Source organism: Orcinus orca, chromosome 8 (assembly GCF_937001465.1).
Source record: "Orcinus orca chromosome 8, mOrcOrc1.1, whole genome shotgun sequence".
Lineage (NCBI taxonomy): Eukaryota > Metazoa > Chordata > Mammalia > Artiodactyla > Delphinidae > Orcinus > Orcinus orca.
The window spans coordinates 25,262,399-25,285,784 of NC_064566.1; the positions used below are offsets into that span (position 1 = coordinate 25,262,399).

Consider the following 23,386-nt stretch of genomic DNA (forward strand, 5'->3'; position numbering starts at 1 on the left):
AAATTTTAAAGAATTGTATCTTTTGGGAATACAGGTGCTTATAATTATTGTTAATAATTAATACAAAGTAAAATATTTGGGGGCATAAGAGTGAATGGTTTCTCAAGTTTTGTTATATGTATTTGGTCAAGTCAATTCCCATGAACCTTTAAGTCCCTAAAATTCTGTTTCTACACTTTTGTGTTTTAGGAATAAGATTTGAGTTTTCAAACAATTCATAGCCTATTCTAGAATTAGGAAGGCCTTAAGTATAAAAAGAATGATCCTTACTTCGGAAAAATTGCATGACTTGAAGGAGCACAAATTAATTGCCAATAATTCTTAACAAAAGGGGAATTTAGGGCCATAAATAATTGTTTTGCTTTGGGTGAAAAATAAGTTTAGTAAGATATAGAAAATATGAAAAATATGTGTTCGATTATATACTTACTAATGAGGAAAGAAAGATGAAACACTCAATGTTGAAACCTGATTTATTTTGTTGAGTAACCATTAATATCTAGTAGGGCTTAAAGGGAAATAGTGCCAATTTTAAACCCAAGTGGATGTGTGTGGAGGTTAGAAGAGGGAGGGAAAGGCCAAGAATATATGTTATAACAACAGTGTGTTCTTTGGATCCAATTATTCTTATCTGTTGTTAACAAAAGCTTTCTGTAATAGCCTTTCCTACTTTTTCCCCCCTCCTATTTTAAGATACTTAGTATAATAGTTTGGGGCAGGCAAATTTGATTTGATCTTATTGTTAATATTTCTTGAGGAAACTGACTACATAGAATACTCTATTTGGCAGTAATTATTCCTAAGAGAGATTGATCTGTGTTTACAGAAATATTGGTTTTCCGGAGAAGTACAACAGAAGGAGATTGTGTTAGAAGAGATTGCATTCCCTCAGCATTAGGAATACAGAAATTTACATCCTAGGTAGACCTTCCAGAATGGCAAAATCTGTTCAGATGTTTGTACCTATTCAGTGGATGATTGGAAAAAACAGTTCATAGTTTTAAGCTTTTCTGCCATTGTCTCTAAATCTTTATTCCTCTTTAGACAAGACCTAGTTGTGAATTTGAGTCTTTTTGTTTTTACTGAACAGTTGGTGATGGTGTGAGAATTGATTTTAAAATAGATTTTAGTTAAACAAATGTTTAAACTATTTTTAGATTAATGGATAGGTTATAATCAGCAGTAAATATTGAATAAAACCAGAAGCGTAAAGCTGTGTCTAATTGTTGTTTTCTAATGTTTCACTTAGTTTATCAAGTGAATTAATATTTTGGCTACTCCTGGTCTGAAGCTGCATTTTTCAAATTCTAAAATATTAAGACTTTTATTTATAGTTTGTAGCTGTTTGTTTCCTGGGGGATGAATAAACAAATTTAATAAGCAAATATGATAAGTATAATTATTTAGACCAATAACCATTAGCCTATTTTTTCTTTAAGTTTTTGAATTGTTTGCATGTTTAGTAGATTTTAGTCTTTGGAAGGTTTGAATGGATTATATACAGGATACATATTCAGATTCATTCACAAAAAACATCTACTAGAGAGTTTTGTTGCATTGGTAAAGGAACATAGGACTAAGCTGGCGTCCAGTATTAATGTCATCTGTCACATAAAATGCTTAATTCTCTAGGCATATGAATCGACTCAGTTATTACTTGCAGATAGTCTTGCAGAGCGCTACCCTAGTCTACTTTTAACTTTGAAAAAAGACTACCAAGACAGACTTAAGAGTTGGAATGTATGTATTTGCAGTTTTCTTAATGTTTTAACAACAACAACAAAAGGAATGACTTAGGTCTGATTCCACTTTATTTTTGAGGAAACACCACATTTGGAAAAAAATATATTTACAGAACAGATGGATTAGGTGGTGTTTCTCAGAATGGAGTCCATGGTCCATTGCATCACATTCACTTAGGTGCTTTATAAAAGTATAGGTGCCGGGCTTCCCTGGTGGCGCAGTGGTTGAGAGTCCGCCTTCCGATGCAGGGCACACAGGTTCGTGCCCCGGTCCGGGAGGATCCCACATGCTGCGGAGCTGCTGGGCCCGTGAGCCATGGCCGCTGAGCCTGCGCGTCTGGAGCCTGTGCTCCGCAATGGGAGAGGCCGCAGCAGTGAGAGGCCCGCGTACCGCAAAAAAAAAAAAAAAAAAAAAAAAAAAAAGTATAGGTGCCTATACCTCAATTTCAGACGTACTATCAATGTAATAGATTCTGTAGGTGAGGCTGAGAATCTTCATTGGAAATGAGTATCACATGTGATTTTTATGTAAATGAAAGTTTGCAAATCACTTAGGTTAGGGATTGAAGCTACTTGGACCTTCAAAGTTGGTTTTGAATACATTGATAAAATAAATGGAGAGGGCTTCCCTGGTGGCGCAGTGGTTGAGAGTCCGCCTGCCGATGCAGGGGACACGGGTTTGTTCCCCGGTCCGGGAAGATCCCACATTCCACGGAGAGGCTGGGCCCGTGAGCCATGGCCGCTGAGCCTGCGCGTCCGGAGCCTGGGCTTCGCAACGGGAGAGGCCACAACAGTGAGAGGCCCGTGTACCGAAAAAAAAATAATAATAATAATAATAAATAAATAAATAAATGGAGAAAAACATTGCAGATTATTTGAGGATGGTTAGGCCTTTGATAGTATTTTTACTGATTTTTCTCTCCCTACTATATTTAGTCACTCATTATCCTTAATAGTGGAAAGTACTCATTACAAAACTAGTTTTGAGACTCTTCTCTGCTTGTTCTGTTGCAAAAACCAGCAAAAATCTTGGTCAAAAAGCTAATATAGGTTTACATCCTTTAATTTACTGCATTCCTCCCTGCATACTTTTGATGTTTATCACTTGGTTTAAATTTTCACTGACCTCTAGTTTAACTTAATTTCCATATGACCTCCAGCATAACACCCTCCCCCATTTACCACAAAAATAGCTGTTTGGAGAAAGAGAAGTACCCTTTTTTTCCTGTCCAGGTTTTACTTCCCTTGTGGAAATGGAAAGAAGGAATTAAATTAGATTATAAATTATTTAATCATTAATATAATAGTGTCTGTCACTTCTCCACACCACACGCCATTAACAACCACCTGATATAAATTAAGCTATCGTATAGAAAGAAAGTGGTTTGCAGCTTAACTCGGTTTCCCAGAGGCTACATGACATATCCACAGTTATACGAAAAGGCTATTAAAAATGTTGCTCCCTTTTCCAACTACATAATTGTAGTTTTGTGGTCTTATACTTCATCAAAAACAATATATTGCAAAAGGTTGAAAGCAGAAGCAGATGTCTTCTATTCAGCCAGACATTAAAGAGATCAGAAAAATGTAAAACAGCGCCATTTTCACTATTTTTTTTAAATTTTGGAAAATATTTTAAAATAGAAGTTTATTTTAAATGAATTAACACATTAAAATCTTTACAGTTTTAATTTTTAGTATGATAATGTTGATTTAACCCCCACATTTTAAAAATAGTCTCTGGGTCCTCATTTTTAAGAGTGCAAAGTGATTCTTTATAAGAAGTTTGAGAACTGTTGAAAGGAGCCTGTGAGACAATGTCATAAGTTCTATTTCTGAGTTAGCTTCACAAAACAAAAGGTTAAATATAGAAAGTAAAAAGACAACCAGGTGAATGGGAGAAAATTTTTGTATATCGTATATCCAATAAAGGACTAGTATATAATATGTAAAGGACTCTTGCAGTGCAATAACAAAAAAGAATTAAAAATGGCAAGCAATCTGAAAAGACCCTTCTCTAAATATATACGAAAGCCAGTAAGAACATGAAAAGTGCTGAACTTCATTAGCCACCAGGGAAATAAAGATCAAAACCACAATGAGTTATCACTTTACCTGCTCGGATGGTTATACTCATCAAAAAGATGGATAATAACAAGTGTTGGTGGGGATGTAGAGAAATTGGAGCCCTCACACTGGTGGGACTGTAAAATGGTTCAATCGCTTTGGAAAACAGTCTGGCAGTTCTTCAAAATGTTATGCAGAGGTTTGCTTTTTGACCTAGCAATTTCACTTCTAGGTATATACCTAAGTAAAAAGAAAACACAAAACGAATTCCACTCAAAAACTGGAAATAATCCAAATGTCCATCAACTGATTAATAATAAAATGTGGGATATCCATGCAATGGAATACTTAGCAATAGAAAGGAAAGTACTGATATATGATAAGCATGAACCTTGCAAACATGCAAAGTGAAAGTCAGAAACAAAACACATTGCATGATATCATTTACATGAAATACCTGCACATCTATAGAAACAAAGTAGATTGGTGGTTGCCTAGGGCTAGGGGGATTGGGAAATGGGATTGCCTGTTAATGGGTACCGGTTTTTATTTAGGGTGATAAAAATGTTTTAAAATTTATTATGATGGTGAATATACTAAATTTAAGCCATTGAATCTTACACTTTAAATGAGTGAATTGTATGGAATGTGATTATGTCTTAATAAAGCCATTATTAAAAATGAAAAAGGTCAAACATGTATAACGTATCCTATCTCCATACTTTAAGCCAGTTGTACACGGGTTATTATTCACATAGAAAAGTTGATATTTTAGCAGTACACTACGACTAGAAAAACAGTTCATAGAACAGGTACTGGAGGTAGTTCCCCAGCAACATTTTCGCCTTATACAAAAAAAAGTCCGTCGTCTACTTCACAATTTTTTCTGATTTTTGTACCCGTTTGAAATAGTATATGTTGGTGTGTATGTGTATACTCCTTACAGTTGTGTTATTTTTCTGGTTTTTAAAATTGTGCAAATCAAAGAAGTTCCCACTGTCCTACTAGTATCATTAAATGTGCATGCCTTGGGAACTGAACTAGTCCAGCTTTTGTTTTGCTCATTTGATTTGGGGCCCATCCTACTCCCCATTATCATCCCCCTGAAGAATGATAATGGGATTACAGATATTCCAAAGACAAAAGCTGGATTTTGATAGCGTTTCTTTATGGTAATGTTTTTGGGACATGTAAGCATGAGACGGCTCTTCTTTTGCTTTAACTAAGGAGAGTTCTGACCTCATTCCATTACAAATGGGCACTGAAAACTTGCAGCAAGTTTTCTTAAAGTGACCTATTTCTCTGATCTGGCAACAGATTCAGGAAATAATATTACAAGTCCATTCCTTATGGAGACTCAGTCTCCTTGTGGATACTAGAAAACTGTTCAATTTTCATTTGCTTTACAGCAGTGTGGTAACCAGGCCACAAAACAAAAATGTTATGCTCTTGGTTACCCAATTGACTCATAGCTGTGGTGATGGATGACTTTTTATTGTGAGAATTAAATGTGGCCTTTAACTACCAGAGGATACTCTTGGCCATTTTGGTTACCTTCTGTTGTTAATTAATTCAGTTGATTGAGAATTATCTAAATAGATCGTTTTATGAATATTTAACTACATCCTTGTCCAGAGGAAAACATTTAGGGTTATAAGAGATTCTGTGAAGAGCTGAGCCATAGTTCTGCTGGATTCTAACTGGACTTCGGGCAGATTCATGTAAAATTTAGTTATATTTTTTATTATGAAATGGGGTTATCAGTTGCTTAACGAAGAGTGACAATGCCTAACATAGTAGATGCTCAATAGATGTTTTTTTAATATCTGATCCAACATCCTTTCCATGGGGTTCTGGGGTCCCTGGTAACCTCTTCCCTCAGGTGTCTGTGGATAGAATTTTAGGGGTTCTCTGAACTTGAATGGGCAAAATAAAAGTTTTCACTAATCTCTAACTGAAATTGAGCCTTTCCTTCTATTACGAATGTAGGCAAGAAACCACACTAGTAGCGTTAGCAATAGCTGTGTGACTGGGACAGATGTATTCAAAGTACTGTTGGCACTCATCACTAGACTCGCCACTAGATTTTGTTGTGTTAAGTATTTATTACAATATAAACTTTGTTTAAAAATATTTTGATAATTACATTTCAGTATAATTGGTTTCCTTTGAAATCCTGCATAGTTTATTTTGTGTATTTAAGAACATTATCCCTAGAAAGGCCATAGGCTTCTCTAGATTGCAGGAAGTTTCAGCAGCACACACAAAAAAAGTTTGGAATCCCTAGGGAGCCATAATTTTCAACTGAGGCTGCACATTAGAACCTCCTGGAGAGTTTTTTTTTTTGAGCATCTTTTTAAATTCCCTTTACCCCAGGTGATTCTGATGTGCTGCCAGGGTTGAGAATCACTAAGTGAATGGCTTGTTTTATTTTGTAAGGAGACATTTATACTTGCTGCAATTATGCTGGTCAGATATTAGATGCTATCTTCTGAGTTTCTCTGTTCTTTTGCAGATTATGGCATACATTATCTAATTTTGGTAGGTTAATTTTCAGCAAGTGGATTTGAGTGATTTGGCCTCCCACCAGACTGCTTTGAAACACTAATTGTTAGCATTGATTAATTTAGCTGATTTTTAATTCCTGATTTAAAGTTCCTGTATCACATTTACTTCTTATTTTACCGTTAACATATTATAGTTGATATCTTACGAATCCTAGTTTATTTTAAAGTATTTTTAAAGTTTGTCAAGAAGTAAACCGTTTGAAAGAAATCTTATTTTGTTGTATCCCAAGTGCCCATTCAGCAATGTCTGGCACACACTAGGCACTGAACAAATATTTCTCAGGTGAACAGTAAAAATTCAAACAGCAGAAGAGTATACAGTGTGTGAAGTACGCTTGTATGTGCTGTGTGTGTCTCCCCATCCACTCCTGTTTTTTTAACCAGCTATTATGGAGATTGTTTGATGTTGCTGTTTATAGAGCTGCATTGCTTTGTTCCTTTTAGTGACTACGGATTCCATAATTTATTTAGCCAGTTCTTTTACACATGATTATTTAAATTATTCCTAGTCTTACACAACAACAAACAGCCACATAGCTGATTACTGTCCTGTGTACATCTTTGTGTACGTGTAGAGTAGGGTAAGTTGTCAGAACTGGAATTCAGGGTCAGATATTCATGTTAAATTTTGGTCAGTATTACTGCTTGTTCCTGCCAACAATTCGAGAATGTCTGTTTCTATTGATATATATCCTTGCCAGTGCAATGTTAATTATAAAACACCTTTGTGGGTGCTTAAAACTTAACCTTCCAATGCAGGGGGTGCAGGTTCAATCCCTGGTCAGGGTGCTAAGGTCCCACGTGCATGGCCCAAAAACCAAAACATAAAACAGAAGCAATATTGTAACAAATTCAATAAAGACTTTAAAAATGGTCCACATATGAAATGAGTAGCGTTGACATATATACACTACCAAATGTAAAATAGATAGCTAGTGGGAAGCAGCTGCATCGCAAGTGGAGATCAGCTCAGCGCTTTGTGACCACCTAGAGGGATGGGATAGGGAGGGTGGGAGAGAGACGCAAGAGGGAGGGGATATGGGGATATATGTATACATATAGCTGATTATACAGCAGAAACTAACACAACATTGTAAAGCAGTTATACTCCAGTAAAGATGTTAAAATGGTCCACATCAAAAAAAATCTTTAAAAAAACCCAGAAACACCCTTGATCTCTGTCTTGTGACTTACATTTGTATTGCTTTCGAGTGTTTAAAGTTCATTGTTCTTTTTCTATGAACTGTTCGAATTCTTTGCCCATTTTCTCTTTGAGTTTCTGATCTTTTAGTGACTGGACTTTATATTAATAAATTTAATACTTTGCCATGTGTGTTGAGGGTATTTTTTAAGTTCGTCTTTTCACTGTCATTGTGATACTTTTCCCATGCACAAATGTAAATAAACTTTAAGAATTAAGTTTACTCTTTTCAGAGGCTTTTAAAGAGCCTTCCTGGGCAAAGATACATTTCACTATATTTTCCAATGGTTCTTGTGTTTTTGTTTTTAATGTTTAAATCTTGATCTATCTGAATTAATTTGGTAGAAAGGGTAAAATAGGAATTCAACTTTATTTTGATAGATACAGTTATTCTAGCACCATGCATTGAATAACCCAACATTCCGATTTGAAATGCCACCTTTATTATTTGCTGATTTTCCATATATCCTCTTTTTGAACCATTCTGATCTGGTGATTTATCACCATTGCAGTACTCTTTATTTGTCATTTTATGTTCTAATATGTGGGTGGGACCAGTGGTCCTCCTTTATTAAACTTTTCCAGTTTTAGTTTCTAAACTAAAGTAGTTTAAGCAAGCTACTTACAAAGCTCTTGTGTATTAGTTGAATATCCTAATTTTGATACAAAATTATATTAGTCTTTTAAAACATGGTTTTCTTTCCAAATAAATGTATATTTATCAGTGGTGGAAACTGATTTATTCCAAAGAAAAGTATACTTCTTCCAGGTAATTTTTTTCCCCTAGACACATGACTTGAAAATTTTTTTCCCAACTGCTATTTTGACAGAATTGCTTGGTGAAATATTAATTGCCACTAAGGGGAAAAAAAAAAGGAAAAAGAAAGGTATTAGGGGCAATGCTTCCCTCTCTATCCCCTCTTGAATGTTACTGATATTTATTGCCATACTGTGGATTTCAAGAAGTCCTACAAAAAAGGTAAAACCAAACTTAGTACAGATTAACATTTATCTTAATTTTTTGAGTATCACTTTCTTTTTGTGGCACACAGTAGTATTCTGAACAACAGTTTGAGAAGTAATACTTGTATTTATGCCTCAGGTCCTAGCTTCTCTTTTAGGTATTAATTTTTTAAGATTATATTTCTATAAGAAAAATAAAACTACCTTATTAAAGAGTTTAGAAAATATTAAAAGAAGGGGGGGGAAGTCACCTGTACTTCTACCACCTATCACCCAGACATGACTACTAAATATTCTAGTACAATCTTTTCAATGTTTTATTGTGGATTTCTTTTATAGTTTTCATTATGCTGTATATACACTTTGTAAATCATGCTTTTAAAACTTTCATATCAAAAATAAAATTTCCGTGTCATTTCTTGCTTTTTCTTTGTGGTTCAGGATAAATTCTGTATAGCAGTGTTTCTCAGTGTTTCTCAGTTGGTCCAGGGACCCTGTGGGTTCCCAAGACTTTCAGAGGACCTGTGAGTTCATACTGTTTCATAATAGATTTAAGACATTATTTGCGTTTTTCACTGTTAATCTCATGAGTCTACAGTGGAATTTTTACATGAGTTGATATTGCAGAAGGTTGAATGCAGAAGCAGATAAGAAAATCCAGCTGTATTTTAAAGTCTGACGTTATATAGATTTGCAAATATATGTAACATGATCTCGCTGAATTTTTAAAGTTATTTTTCATTAAAATGTTAACATGTAAATAATTTTATTGTTATTTGTACACGAATAAATATCTAACATTTTTCTCAGTTTTCATTTCTAATATGGTAAATCCTGAAATAACCCACATGAACAAAAGCTCTTTGGTATACTCAAGGGTATAAATAAAAGGGGTCCTGAGAATACAAAGTTTGAGAACTGCTGCTCTATATTATTTCATGTAAAAGATGGGTTTATTTAAGTTTTAAAAATGTTTTTTAAAAGTATGTGTTCACTTGATTTTGTTATTATGCAAGAGATTTATGATAAGATAGTATATATAGATTATAGGAAACACGGGCCTCTTTTATAAGAGGACATTTTTATGCTTTGTACTGTGATACTGCATCTGGGGGCTGATATGTTGTGCTTGAATTAAATTAGGCCTGAGATTTTTAAAACAGTAACTTCAGTTCATTGTTTTTTTTTCTCCCTAGGCAGCTGAGTATGTCCCAGAGAAAGTGAAGAAAGCCGAAAAGAAATTAGAAGAGAATCCCTATGACCTTGACGCTTGGAGCATTCTCATTCGAGAGGCACAGGTTTAGTGATATAGGATTACATTTCCTTCTCTATGGGTCCAATCACACTACTTGGTTCTGCAGTAAATAATACATTTATAATCCTAACATTGTAAATGCTGTTTATTGGTTTTCAATTTTAGAATCAACCTATAGACAAAGCACGGAAGACTTATGAACGCCTTGTTGCCCAGTTCCCCAGTTCTGGCAGATTCTGGAAACTGTACATTGAAGCAGAGGTTAATATTTTATTTTATTTTTTCTTATATAGCTTTTGATGGGAATTGCAACATACACTATAGTGATAGAAAACAAATTAGGAACATAGATAGCACAACTAGGACAAGGAGGATTTAAAATGTCTCTTGCCTTTATTTTGTAAAATAGGTATGAAGGAGTAATTAAAATGAATTTTTGAAATTTCGGTCTTTACAAGCTGATGATTGTTGCATTTTGGAGTTGCAACAACATTAAAACAGTTTCAATGGTATTGGAGTGCTTTAGCCTTTTATTTACTTGTCATGTGTCAATTTATTGCCTCCTGTGTCATTTATTTAGAACTCATTTTTCTTTTTATTCCTATTTACAAACTAATATGAACGGTATTATAAGAAAATACAGAAATGTTAACTTAGTTTCATAGGGTATTTTGAGTGTCTCTGGTTAAATGAAACCTTTAGGTGAAAAATTATTTTCGATTTTAATTTTGTGAAAATGCATGGTTTGTCAATAAATGTAAGCACTTCAATAATTTTAAAAAACGTTTTTCTATAGGATAAAGTTTACATTATACAGGAATAAGCTAATACGAACTCAAACCTATGTAATCATAATTTACCCAATGATACTTTTTGTTTTTTTTCTTCTAACTCTCTTGAAATTTGAAGTCAGGCATGTTTATTTTAAAGAGTAAAGGCCCCATTCTTGGTTATGATTAGAAGGGAAATGTTCATTTTTGAAGACCGGAATTAGCAATCCAGATGATAATAAAGTGTGAATGTATCGATAACAGTTGGCACCAAGTAGCCATTTTTCAGGTGATATATTAATGAGATGTAAGGGGTAAGATGGGAATAGTTGATATCCCCATTAAGCTGAAAATGATATCCATTTCTTTTTATGACTTAAGAAGTATTCTTATTTGAGTATTAATTTTGTAATATAAATTCTCAACATAATCAAGTACACTGCAGCCTCGTCATAACATATTCCACAGTAGCTGAAATTTGATAACATGTGGGTCTGTTTTGGACCTATCAAAGGGCTTTAGTCATCAGCAGTACTGACTTCAACACAACACAGTGTCACCTGTGATGTGTCCCTCAGAAATGGACCCAACCAATAGCAGATTTAAATTGAGGCTACAGTGTACTCACTGTATTTGTGCTGTAGTTTATATTGTATTACTTTGGGAGGCGGGGAATTACTGGACAATAGCAGGAACATTGTGTGTGTGTTAAATTTTTTCTGTGTGGTTGTGTATGTGGTATGTGTGTTTGTGTGTTTGTATGTGTGAGAGAGATTGTACCTTATGTGGAGTCTGGTTGTGGTTTTGGACCAAGAGCATATCCTTAAGGTTTTATCACTTATCTTTTGGGACCATTTCCTTCCTTTAGTATATCTAATCATCAGAGTAGACTGTCATGGAATTCACCAGGTGAGTGAATAGGCCTGTCTGAAGTGTGCTGAAGCCAGGATCACCTGTACTTGGTCTTCATTCCAGTTTGACTTTACATATTAGCTTATATGCAGGCTAATCAGAAATTAACATAATTGGTACATGATAGTTTTTGTATAATGAAGTGGTACGTTCTGAGTTTTAGAAGTTTCTTTCAGTTTCTCAAATATTCAGGTATTATTCATGCATTTTATTATAGCATAAGTGAAACTGAAATTGGCTGTTAGATACTGCATTCTGTAAGTATAAGCACAGTGAGTCTGTTTCTCCCATTTCCTAGCTAAAAATACAAACTGCATTCTAAAAAAAAATTCTGAGACCAGATGTTATGCCAGAGGGCTGAAAGTTGTCTAAATAACAGACTCATTTCATGTAATATTTCAGAGCTGTTAGCAGTTGCCTGATTGATTTAGTTGGTAATGTTTGTAGTTTCACACGCATACACACACAAATATGAATGTATGTATAAAACACCTTTTGAGAAAAAAATGGTAAAGAATATATATGTGTGTTTTATAAATTTTATATTTCTGGTTTAGGAATTAAGATGTTAAATTGAATGCAAATTTTAAAAATGCATATCCTGAGCTATGTTTTCCTCTTTCTTAATTTGCTCTTTATTTTCACAATTGTACTTCGTTTAGCCTGTGAGGGGCTAAAGTTTTCTTTGGCCGTATCACCCAATGTGGCCTTTAATATTTCTGAAGAAGACATATATTTATAATACATTAAAATCTGAAGTAATAATAAGAATGTCTTTAAAGATAATACTAACAGTGTTTACATAACATCCTGTATGCACTCTCAAGAAAATAAAGTTTTGTTAATACATTTGTTGTAACTCAGTACTTCATGGTGGGAAAATTGTTTATGTTCAGTTAAACCAGTGTGTGTGAGTCCAAATACATTTAGTTCCTTTCTAATAGAAAATACATACATCTTTAAAAATGAGATAATTTGCTTCCCCAGAGAAATTTCTTGTAAATCCTACTTATGAACAAAGTGGCAAAGGAAGGGGGTGTGTTTTAGGGGTTTGGGGAGTAGGGGGGTTACTTTTAAACTTGAAACATCAATTGCAAATGGGAGCATATTCTAAATAATTTTTAGTAAAGAAGTTAATGACACCAGTCTGATATTTTTAATATTTGCCAGTATATCACCTTTTCTCATTTCTGAGCATTTAGCAATACTCCTTGCTAAAAAGCTACTTGTGTAAAATTTGAACTTTAAAATGTCATCCTTAAATCATTACCCACTTTTATTTTTGTTGCTTATTGGAGGTAAAATTCCCTTAGGACCAACGTCTATATATTTAAAACACATACATAATTTCAAAATTAAGCCAAATTACTTTAATGTTGTATATATTATATAGGAGATCACATTTTGCCTCAACTGCTTGAAATTCTTTGCTTTCTTCTTGAATTCCAAAATGTTATTAGCCATATCATAAGAGCAAACAATTGTATGGCTCTTCTTAAAGTGATGCAGTATAGAGTCTAAATTGTTATGATATGAAAATAGTTTTGCTGCTGCTTGGTTTTAGTAAAGGAAACATTTTAATACATCTCTAGTTCATATACAGAAGTCTTAAATCTGCAGTACAATATATTTTAGAGTTTAAGAAATGGGAGTTTTTAAACACTATAGAGTTAAGTGAAATACCCCTTTAGAGCCTAAGTGCTCTTTAAAGAACCCCTTTTTAGAGTGGTCAGAAGGGTCACTAAATATTAGCAAATTGAGAAAATTTATAGTTTTGCTACATTTTTTAAGTTGCCTTTCCCCTTTTGGTTTCTGTAGCTCTTCATGTAGCTAGGTAATCAATGTGACAGCATACTGTAAGCTACAAATAACTTAGTGTTAGAAGTAAGTTGTTTTGAATTGGGCCACATTCATAAGAAATTTTCTTATGAAAGGATGATTTTTTTTTATTGTTAGCCGAAGGAGAAATGAAGAAGGTAATGCTGCTGGTAATAGCAACAATGTATCTTGCTGTCTGTGAAAGCTGTAATTCTTTAATAAAAGTATGTAGAGAATTGATTGCCTTTTATTAAAAACTTTTTAATGTGAATCCTTTTCTTATAAATACTGAGTTGTGACGTACATATTTCAGTTTTTCAAAATAACCTTTCTACTTGGGAAAAATGACTTTTAAAAATACCTTTCTTCTTGGAAAATCGAAGTGAACTCAGGATGGAACATGGGTGACCTAAATTGAAATAAACTTCTCCACTGTCAATACTGTTTTAATTCCTCTAAGTAACAGTTTAAACTACTGTATTATGTTTTGTATATATTGAGCAATGTGATTTTTAAATGCAGGAAAAAATTTTAATTATATAGATTTCTTTTCTATACTTCAGCTTGCAATCTTTTTTTAAAAAAATCTGTACTCTTTTCTTATAGATCTGCTCTTTTCCTGTTTGTAATAAATGTTGGTCCATGTCTGTGTGATTATTCAGATTTTTCTCTAAAATGCAATATGCTTTTTAATCTATAGTTTCTTAAATGCATGTATAAATGTAGTGTAGGGGTATAAAAGAAAACAAATTTTGCAAACACTGAAGTGAGTGATCAAATATCTGAAAGTGATATGGATAATTACATACTATTTTTAAAACAAAGGAAATATTTCCATTTACTGTTTTAAGTAGTAAACTTCTATTTTAGGTCTTACTGAAATATCTCATCCCATTCATTTTCCCTTCCATTATTGTAGCACAGATGTTTAGGTTTTTGTCACTTCCACTAACATGATCTGTACATTTTTTTCCTTGGAGCCTTTTCTTTTCACCCCAGGCTTTGCAAAATAAAACTATTTGCAAAAAGACATAGATAATTCAGATAACAAAATTTCTCTTAAAAAAAAATCTTGTTTTTTTATTCTTTATGTCTTCTAGGTAATTTGTTTTATGTGAAGTGTAGCCCTTTATTTTCAGGCAAAATCTTGTACTAATCAACCTGATCATTTTTATATTTCTTTATAAAAAAAATTTATAATCATTGAGTCACTTATAAGAATATTGGGAAAAAAGGTTCATTTTTTCCCCCTCTTCAAAGACTCTTAAAATTTTTAGCCAGGCTTTTTTATATTCTGTTTTTGTGTATCTAATAAGAGTTATGGTATATTCTGAAAATCTGGAAAAGCCATCTCTAACCAGATTTTTTTAAGTGTATACGTTCCAAAATTTGTTGTGAAACATAAAGAGCTATTTTTATCATGCAGTTTGAGGTTTCCCTGTGGCTAGTAGCTTAGCCTAAATTTCTTGGGCATTTATGGAATAACATAGTAATATACAATGCCAAGTAATTAGTGTTTTAAATTACCGGGGGTTGTAGTCAGTAAGGTCTTGGGGGATTAATCTGCTATACAACCCCCTGGACATCCCAAGCGATACTCATTAAAGGTAGGCTCCAACATGTGGCATCCATGAATAAACACAAACTCCCCTAAGCCTTTTATACTGCTGTGGAGTTAGAAACCTCCATATTTGGAAACAGAACTAACCCTAACATGAAAAGCCTTTTTTAGGGTGCTCTGTGGTTTTGGTTCCAACTTTGAGCATAAGGGAACCTGGTGGCAATTAATTGACTTTCTCTTAAAAGACAAAAAGGCCTCATAAAGGCTCAAGCGTTTTCTAACGGGTTAGTGTGTGCTTTCAACTTGCAAACAGCTGTTCCTTTTAAATGAAATGAGTCTGGCGCAAGGCATTTCCAAGAAATGAAGATGTCTGAAATAATACTAGTGATGTCTATGAAAAGCTGCACTTCTAAATGTGGACAAGAATGCATTTATTTGCTTGTAAATAACTTCCTTTTTAAACTTTAACTTTTATTACTAAACATTTTTACTTTTAGCAACTTTGGAGCAGAAAACAAGTAGTCGGTTAGTATAATGGCATAATAAATTCTGTATAAAATTTTCCCCCACGTATTCAGAATCTGCAGCAAATTCAACAAAATGGTGAATGTTTGCTTTGAATACAACCTGTTGAGAAACTAACCGGCTTTTCTAAAGCTCAGGAAAGCATAACCTGGGGTAAGTTTTACCATTTTGTATGCTAGGAAACCTCCAAAGAAAAATTTTCTGTTTGGAAATGTTAAGTGATAGTTCTGAAAACAGAGTCTGATGTCAAGGACAGTACTGAAATGTTGTTTTGGAATAATTACTTTGAAATGTAAAAAGGTCCAAAGATAAAGTCCCAAAGCTATTCTTAATCTTCCTAATACTTTTTTATTCATGTTACAGAACATGTTCAGTTCCAACCTTTTTTTTTAAATACAAAGTTTTAGCTCTAGCATATATAGATAACATTATTATAAGTCTTTAAAGATTCCTGTATATGGGAAACGGTCTTTTTTTTTTTTCTCTTTCAGTTTATTGAGATACAATTGACATGCAGCATAAGTTTAAGATGTACAACATAATGATTTGATATATGTATGTATTGTGAAATGATTACCACAGGGTTTAGTTAGCGTCCATTACCTCACATAATAACAAGGGAAATGGTCTTATATATATTTTTTACATCTTTATTGGAGTATAATTGCTTTACAATGGTGTGTTAGTTTCTGCTTTATAACAAAGTGAATCAGTTATACATATACATATGTTCCCGTATCTCTTCCCTCTTGCGTCTCCCTCCCTCCCAACCTCCCTATCCCACCCCTCCAGGCAGTCACAAAGCCGAGCTGATCTCCCTGTGCTATGCGGCTGCTTCCCACTGGCTTACACATGCATAAAGCAGGGGGCTAAGCTAATTCATCTTTCAGCTCTAAATTTGACTTAAACCTAATATCCATTTTGACTTTAAATATGTAATACATACATAGCCATAGTCTGTTGAATTAAAAAAATTTCAAGAAAACCATCATCATGAAATAGCACTCTTTTTTTCTTCAAATTGAATACAGAAATTGTCATCAATATAAGACAAATGTTACAGAAATTGTCATCAATATAAGACAAACGTTACAGAAATTGTCATCAGTATAAGACAAACATAAAATGGTCTTATATTGACTATGGCTATGTATGTATTACATATTTAAAGCCAAAATGGATATTAGGTTTAAATCAAATTTAGAGCTGAAAGATGAATTAGCTTAGCCCCCTGTTTTATGCATGTGTAAAATAAGTCAAGAGATTGTTATCCCTTAGAGCCAAAGTTTGCAAATAACATAACTTTAGGATCACCTGGGAAGCTTTTAAAACATTCAGGCTTTGTAATTATTATTCCTGCATTGCTGACTCAATCTCCAAAGGATGGACATGTGGGATCTGTTATTTTTAGGTGTTTCTGGTAGCCAGTTTTGGTAATTGAGGTTTTCTTTAGAGGGCAATAATTGAATCTTATTGCCATGAGTATATTTCATACCTGGCAGAATACTCCCTATACTTGTCTGGAGTATAAAGTGATTGTTCTTTTGACTATACCATGTTGTGGTTTATCAATCAGTATATAGTCAATCAAGAAGTAATCTTTAGAGGTATCTACAATTTGCTTGGTAGTATTTTTGACAGTGTGGTAACTATTAAATCTGCAGTCAGGTTTAGGGTTGCGTTATTGAACTTGGTCAGTTTTATTTATTTATTTTTTTGAACTTAATTTTATTCCTGGGTTTGAAGCCTGATTTTCTAACTCCATAAACTTTTTATTTTAAACACAATATAATCACCTACGTCCCAAATTCTAAGAATCAACTTGTAAGGAAGTCTCATGTGTTAAGAGAGGGCCACTTAAGCTGTGGCTTAAAAGGATTACTGCAGGAACTCCCTGGCGGGATCCAATGGTTAAAGCTCCCTGCTTCCACTGCAGGGGGCACGGGTTTGATCCCTGGAGGTTCGATCCCTGGTCTGGGAACTAGGATCCCACATGCCGTGCAGCATGGCCCCCAAAAAAATGATTACCGCAGCTTTTTTTGATAGCTCTTACCCTTACTTCTGAGAATTTTTAAACATATGAATACCACATCTTCATATTTTCAGATTATTAGCTAACATCCATTCATTTAATTAGTACTTGAGTCTTTGTAATATAAAAGACTTTCTCATTCTTTTGGGGGGTGAAAATGGATTGTTGTCACAGAGTACCATTCATTATTTCTAGCTATTCCTGTAGTTCAGTTTCGATTCATTTCTAAATTTTTCATTACACAGATGAGTGCGTTTAACTCATGTCCCTTTATTTAAAAATTTTTTTTTCCTTAGTGGCTTTTTTTTTTGCGGTACACGGGCCTCTCACTGTTGTGGCCTCTCCCATCGTGGAGCACAGCCTCCGAACGCACAGGCTCAGCGGCCATGGCTCACGGGGCCCAGCCGCTCCACGGCATGTGGGATCTTCCCGGACCAGGGCACGAACCCACGTCCCCTGCATCGGCAGGCGGACTCTCAACCACTGCGCCGCCAGGGACGCCCCCTTAGTGGCTTTTGATAGTTTATAAATGAAATGTTATTTTTTAATGGTATTTTTAGTATTTCTAGTTAATGTCTATTCTCAAGAGAGTTGGCTCTTTCCAGCTATAACTGAGAATTTTGCCACCAATGATATTTATAAAAGTACTCAAGTAATATCCAAATTTCATAAAACTTAAATGTCAAAAATGACATTACCTTAACAGAACAGCTGGTGAAAGTGTAGACTGTCATAGAAGAGCTTAAAAGTATTTGGGGAAGATTGCCAACAGAATAACTTGGTTTCCTGTATTGTCTATACATTTATTTTAATTCTTTGATCCACCATTTCCTTTGATTACCAGTTTTAACTATTGTGTAATAAGTGATTTTTTTTAAGGTTTTGTGGTTCTATTAGAATGTTAATAGGTGAGAAAATGCTTAAAACATATTCATTGTTTAGATTATCATTCTTTTAGATTAAAGATTCAGATTATATGTCCATCACTTAACCTGATTGACCAGTTTTTCACATCTGACATAAACTTTATCAGTTCTGTTTTTCGTGAACCATAGGGGATTGGGTTGCATACATCATGACATCAGTGTATTTGCTAATAACAAAGATATTCTTGTATGTAAAGAAACTTATGAAACCCAGGAAATTTTACATTAATAGAATTTTAATCTGCAGTCTGTTTTCTTCTTTAATTATTGATCTAATAATGCCCTTTAGAGCAGTTTTCTTTTAAATCAGAATCTAATCCAAGATCATTGTATATAGTTGTCATTCCTCTCCAGTCTCCTTGGATGTTGAACAGTTTCTCAGTCTTAAATTTGATATTTCCTCATTAGATTCAGGTTATATACAGTATAGCTGAAAAGCTACAAATGGTTGTGTGTCCTCTTCAGAGACACGTGACGTTCATTTACCACTTATTGATGATGTCAGTGTTGACCATTTTCTCCACTGTGTAGTTACTGTTTTTACTTTTGTAACTAATAAAATAGTGGGGAGATATTTTGAGACTCTGTAAAAATCCTGTTTCTCAACAACTGCCCACTCAATTTTTAATCTATTATGATTTTTGCCTGAATCAGTGATGTTTTTCTGACATTATCTAGGGTTTTTCAGTGTATTTATTGTTGAATATAAATACGTACTTAAAGTTCAAGCTTATTTGTATTTGAAAACTCTTGTAAGGTACTAGCTTCTCCTTGCCCTCATTTTTTTTTTCTTTTGAACAGCTTACTAATAGTTAGAAAAGAGGATGATTTACAAGATTCGTGCATTTTATGATTGTAGCAAGTTTTCCAAATATAAAATCATATATTCTGCCAGTAATACTTTTAAATTCTCTCACAAATCATAAGGGGAAGATTAAAAAATTTGCTCCCCAACTCATACAGAAACTTAACTGGTTGTATATTTTCATAACAATCATTGTAGGCTATGGGAAATAAATATATTGATTTACTTAGTTGACCAAATGGCAAATTATTTCATGTAAGAATTAATACGTGTTTTAAAAGTCATGAGATCTTTGATTTTAAAACAGGTTAAAAAGTGAGTGAAAAAGATCATTTGGATAAATGTTTGTGTTTGAAAATGCTATATTTTTCAAGTACTTATTTAAATTCTCAGTTGTTTGAGGTACAAATTAGAAAGTTAACACTTTAAAGGAAATAATTTCTCTATCAGCAGTTAAAGGGTGCTTAAAGCATGGGAGTGGTATTTTCCCCAAAGTAAGCTGTTCGGTTGTGCATTTAAGTTTCCCAGAGTTCACAGAATAGTTGATGAGATTTACACTTAAAGAACAGACATTCCAAATTGAAAGAACTTATTTATATATGTGTCTGTGATTTAATATTTTATAGTTAGTTGGGGTAGTTATTCGCTGTGTGTCTCAATGGCACGGTCAGAATTCTCCCCATTATTACTAAGACAGTGGCCTGATAATTTTTGCTAGTGTGGAAGGGATGTTTAAATAATTGTTAATTTATTTAAAGAATTGCAAGGAATTTGTAAATTTTACTCTACAAAGGACAGTGTGGAGGAATAGCAGTGACACAGAATTTGGAATCTGGTGACCTAGGATTTACTGCTTTTAGCTCTTCCATTGAATGAATGTGACCTTAGGGAAGCCATTAATTTTTCTTTCTTTTTTGCCTTCCCAATGTTTTATTATGAAAATTCTGAAACAAAAGTCAAAAGAATAATATAAGTATTACAGTAAATACCTATACACCTTCTTCCTTGATTCAATGTTATGTTTTGCCATACATGTTTATCTTTCTCTATACAAAGAATATTGTCCTACATAACCACAGTACCATTATCCCACTGAAAAGGAACAGTGTTCTAATATAATTTCATACCCAGCTCATGTTTATATTTTTCCAGCAGTCTCATATTCTTTCTAAAATGCCTTATTTCTCTGATGGATGAAATCACTTGTATTTTAACTTCTTATAATGGTCCTTCTGCTGGTGCCTTTTACTTAAATTTAACACAGATTTCATATTATTTCTCACTCTTGTTCCTTCCCCTTCCCAGTAGGAAAACTAATGTGAATTCAAGTGTTGTTTCCAATAATTTGTAAATTATGACATAAATGGAAACATCCCAGTATCGATTATAGACAAGAGCTGTCTTTATAACTATCCTGATACTAGAGAGTGGGATGGGAATTTTTTATATTTTTATTACTAAGAGGCAACTTATTTTATTCTAAATTTAACTATATTTGCAGTGAGTTAAAAGTTTTGAGGATCTTACCCAAAATATGCATAGGATTGTACTTGTTCTTAGAAATAAGCAGGTGTTTTTCAATTATATCACATTTTAAGTGTAGATCTACAAAACTACTAAATTTCATGAAAAAAATATTCTATATGCACGTTATTTGAGGAAAAGAAGAGTGTGTGAGGATGATATTTTTGGAGGTGAAATATTTTCTAGAATACATTTTTAGAAATAAAGAGTGCATTTAAAAAATCCATTGTTGGGCTCCCCTGGTGGCGCAGTGGTTGAGAGTCCGCCTGCCGATGCAGGGGACGTGGGTTCGTGCCCCGGTCCGGGAAGATCCCACATGCCACGGAGCGGCTGGGCCCGTGAGCCATGGCCGGTGAGCCTGCGCGTCCGGAGCCTGTGCTCCACAACAGGAGAGGACCACGTACCGAAAAAAAAAAAAAAATCCATTGTTGATTTTCAGTTGTTATTGAGAGTGATTGTTTTCTTTATTCTGATTACTTGCCTAAACAGTAATAGCTGAAAATAATTAGGCCTTTAATATATTCTGGGCACTGTGTTTAGTACTTTACATGGGATATCTGACTAATCACAGTTTACTTTTTGAAGTAGGTAAGTATTACCCCATTTTTTTCAAATGTTCAGCTTTTCTGAGACCTAGAGTTCTTAAATAGCTTTCCTAAGATAACAATACTAAAGTTTAAGCTACTGGGAAGTAAATAGGAAAGCTGGGGGCTTTATACTCAGATAATCTAATTCCTAGGTCTGGGCTCCTACTCACTAACCACTGTACTAACAACCTAAAGGACCTAAAACACAGTTGTAGAAATAGCTAAATAGTAGGTTCATAACTGAGTCCTTTTTTCTTTGCTCAAGTGTTTCTTGCATTCTTATTCAGCTATTAGGATTTGGGGGTACATTTGAAAAAATATGTATAATTGCCCAAAACCACATAAAATTGCTATGAATATTTTGGAAGATGGCATAGTACAATAACTAACACATAACTGCATCTTAGGGTTTGTATAAAATCTTAGTTCTAAAATTCTACTTTGCAAAATTCTGTTTTTACCCTTCACGGTTTTTAAACTTTTCTGCACTATGTACTTGGTTCAGATTTCAAATAGTAGAAAGGAATTCTGAACACAAAAGCGGCAAATCTTAGCAATTCTGACCCTTTAAGAAATTTCTAAGTTTTTTTTTTTTTTTTTTTGCGGTACGCAGGCCTCTCACTGTTGTGTCCTCTCCTGTTGCGGAGCACAGGCTCCGGACACGCAGGTTCAGCGGCCATGGCTCACGGGCCTAGCTGCTCCGCGGCACGTGGGATCCTCCTGGACCGGGGCACGAACCCGCGTCCCCTGCATCGGCAGGCGGACTCTCAACCACTCTGCCACCAGGGAAGCCTTAAGAATGTATTTTTTATAGCTCTAAATATTTACATTCAGCATTAATGTGAGAATAAGAAATTTTACCTTTCGTTTCTGATTTAGCAATTAGGAGTTTTATTAGGATGGAATTTTCTCAAATCAAGGCCAAAATTTAGAATTTAGGTAAAGTATGTTACCTTTCAATCTGCTTACTGAACGGTTATCTCTATACTTTTCTTTCCATAGAAGTCTTGCAAAATAAGTTTTCTGATAGGACAGTCTATACTTTATTGTGATTTTGGGGGGCGGAGATCTTTAAAATGTTTGAAGTTAATGAAGCAAAACTTCATGAAAAAATAAAAATGAAAGATTAAAGGCAGGGAGCACAATATCTAGCTTCCTTTTTAAGAAAAAGTGAAAGAGGGTGTTAATTCCTATAGTTAATGGGAAAATCACATTTATTGAAGATCAGCATTTCCAGTTATTTGAACCTTGTGGTTTATCAGACTTAGAAATTCAAGACATACTTTTTGAGTACCTCCCCAGACTATGTCACTGAAAACTGAAATATCTTCATGCATCTTCCTGATACAGTTCAACTGATTCTAAATAAACCATTATAATGTTATATCAATTTAAATTACTTACCTTATAAGATAATTTAGCAGTTCTAAGTTTCCCACAATAGAAGAACTAGAAATTTCATATATTCTGTAATGCTTATTCTTTTTGGATAGGATGATACTTTTTGGATAGGAAGAAAAGTATAAGCTGTACTTTAACTTTTAGGAGATTCTGTGCAGATTAAAATATGCAGAATTCTGTTAGCAAGTCCTTTTGACAAGTAATTTTGCATGTGGAGTCCTTAAAAGTATCCAAAACAGTAGGTAGAATGAAGACTTACAGATGCCTGTTGATATATTTGCCTGGATTATATTCAGATAAAATTGCCTGAAGTGTTACACTGTTTTTCTGTATCACAATTGACTGTTGAATTTATGGATTCTGAAAAAAGTCATCTGGTGTATTTTCAGGCCCCACGCCATCTATATATTTTCATAAATTTTTATGTGGCTTCAGGTAAAAACATACATGAAAACACTTTCTTTCAGGTTCTTGCTTTCATTTTATATATCGGGGAGGATGGAATTAACTTTGAAGTATCTACTGAGTAAATGCATGCTAGACACTTGGATGCTATGGACACATTAGTGAACAAATTTACAGTTTGGTGTAGGAGACAATTATAATACTGGGTGGTAGGTGCTCTGATTGAGAAAACATGGGGAGTGTATGTTAGGGTGGGTCAGGGAAATCCTCTAGAAGAACAAGACTTTTTTTTTTAACATATCTTTACTGGAGCATAAGTGCTTTA

General features: G+C 34.0%; 1 protein-coding gene across 4 annotated transcripts in view; it reads left to right on the forward strand.

The window, feature by feature from the left end:
* Nucleotides 1-23,386, forward strand: part of CSTF3 (cleavage stimulation factor subunit 3) — a 69,948-nt gene that overhangs the window by 3,890 nt on the left and 42,672 nt on the right. For 2 of the 4 annotated variants that reach the window (XM_049714221.1, XM_004263977.4), the window contains exons 2-3: nt 9,737-9,838; nt 9,961-10,056. In XM_049714221.1, the coding sequence (XP_049570178.1) occupies nt 9,737-9,838; nt 9,961-10,056 (198 nt within the window). Of the gene's footprint in view, nt 1-9,736; nt 10,057-15,434; nt 15,535-23,386 lie in introns of all 4 variants that reach the window. The other 2 variants (XM_033410075.2, XM_033410071.2) reach the window with 2 other exon arrangements.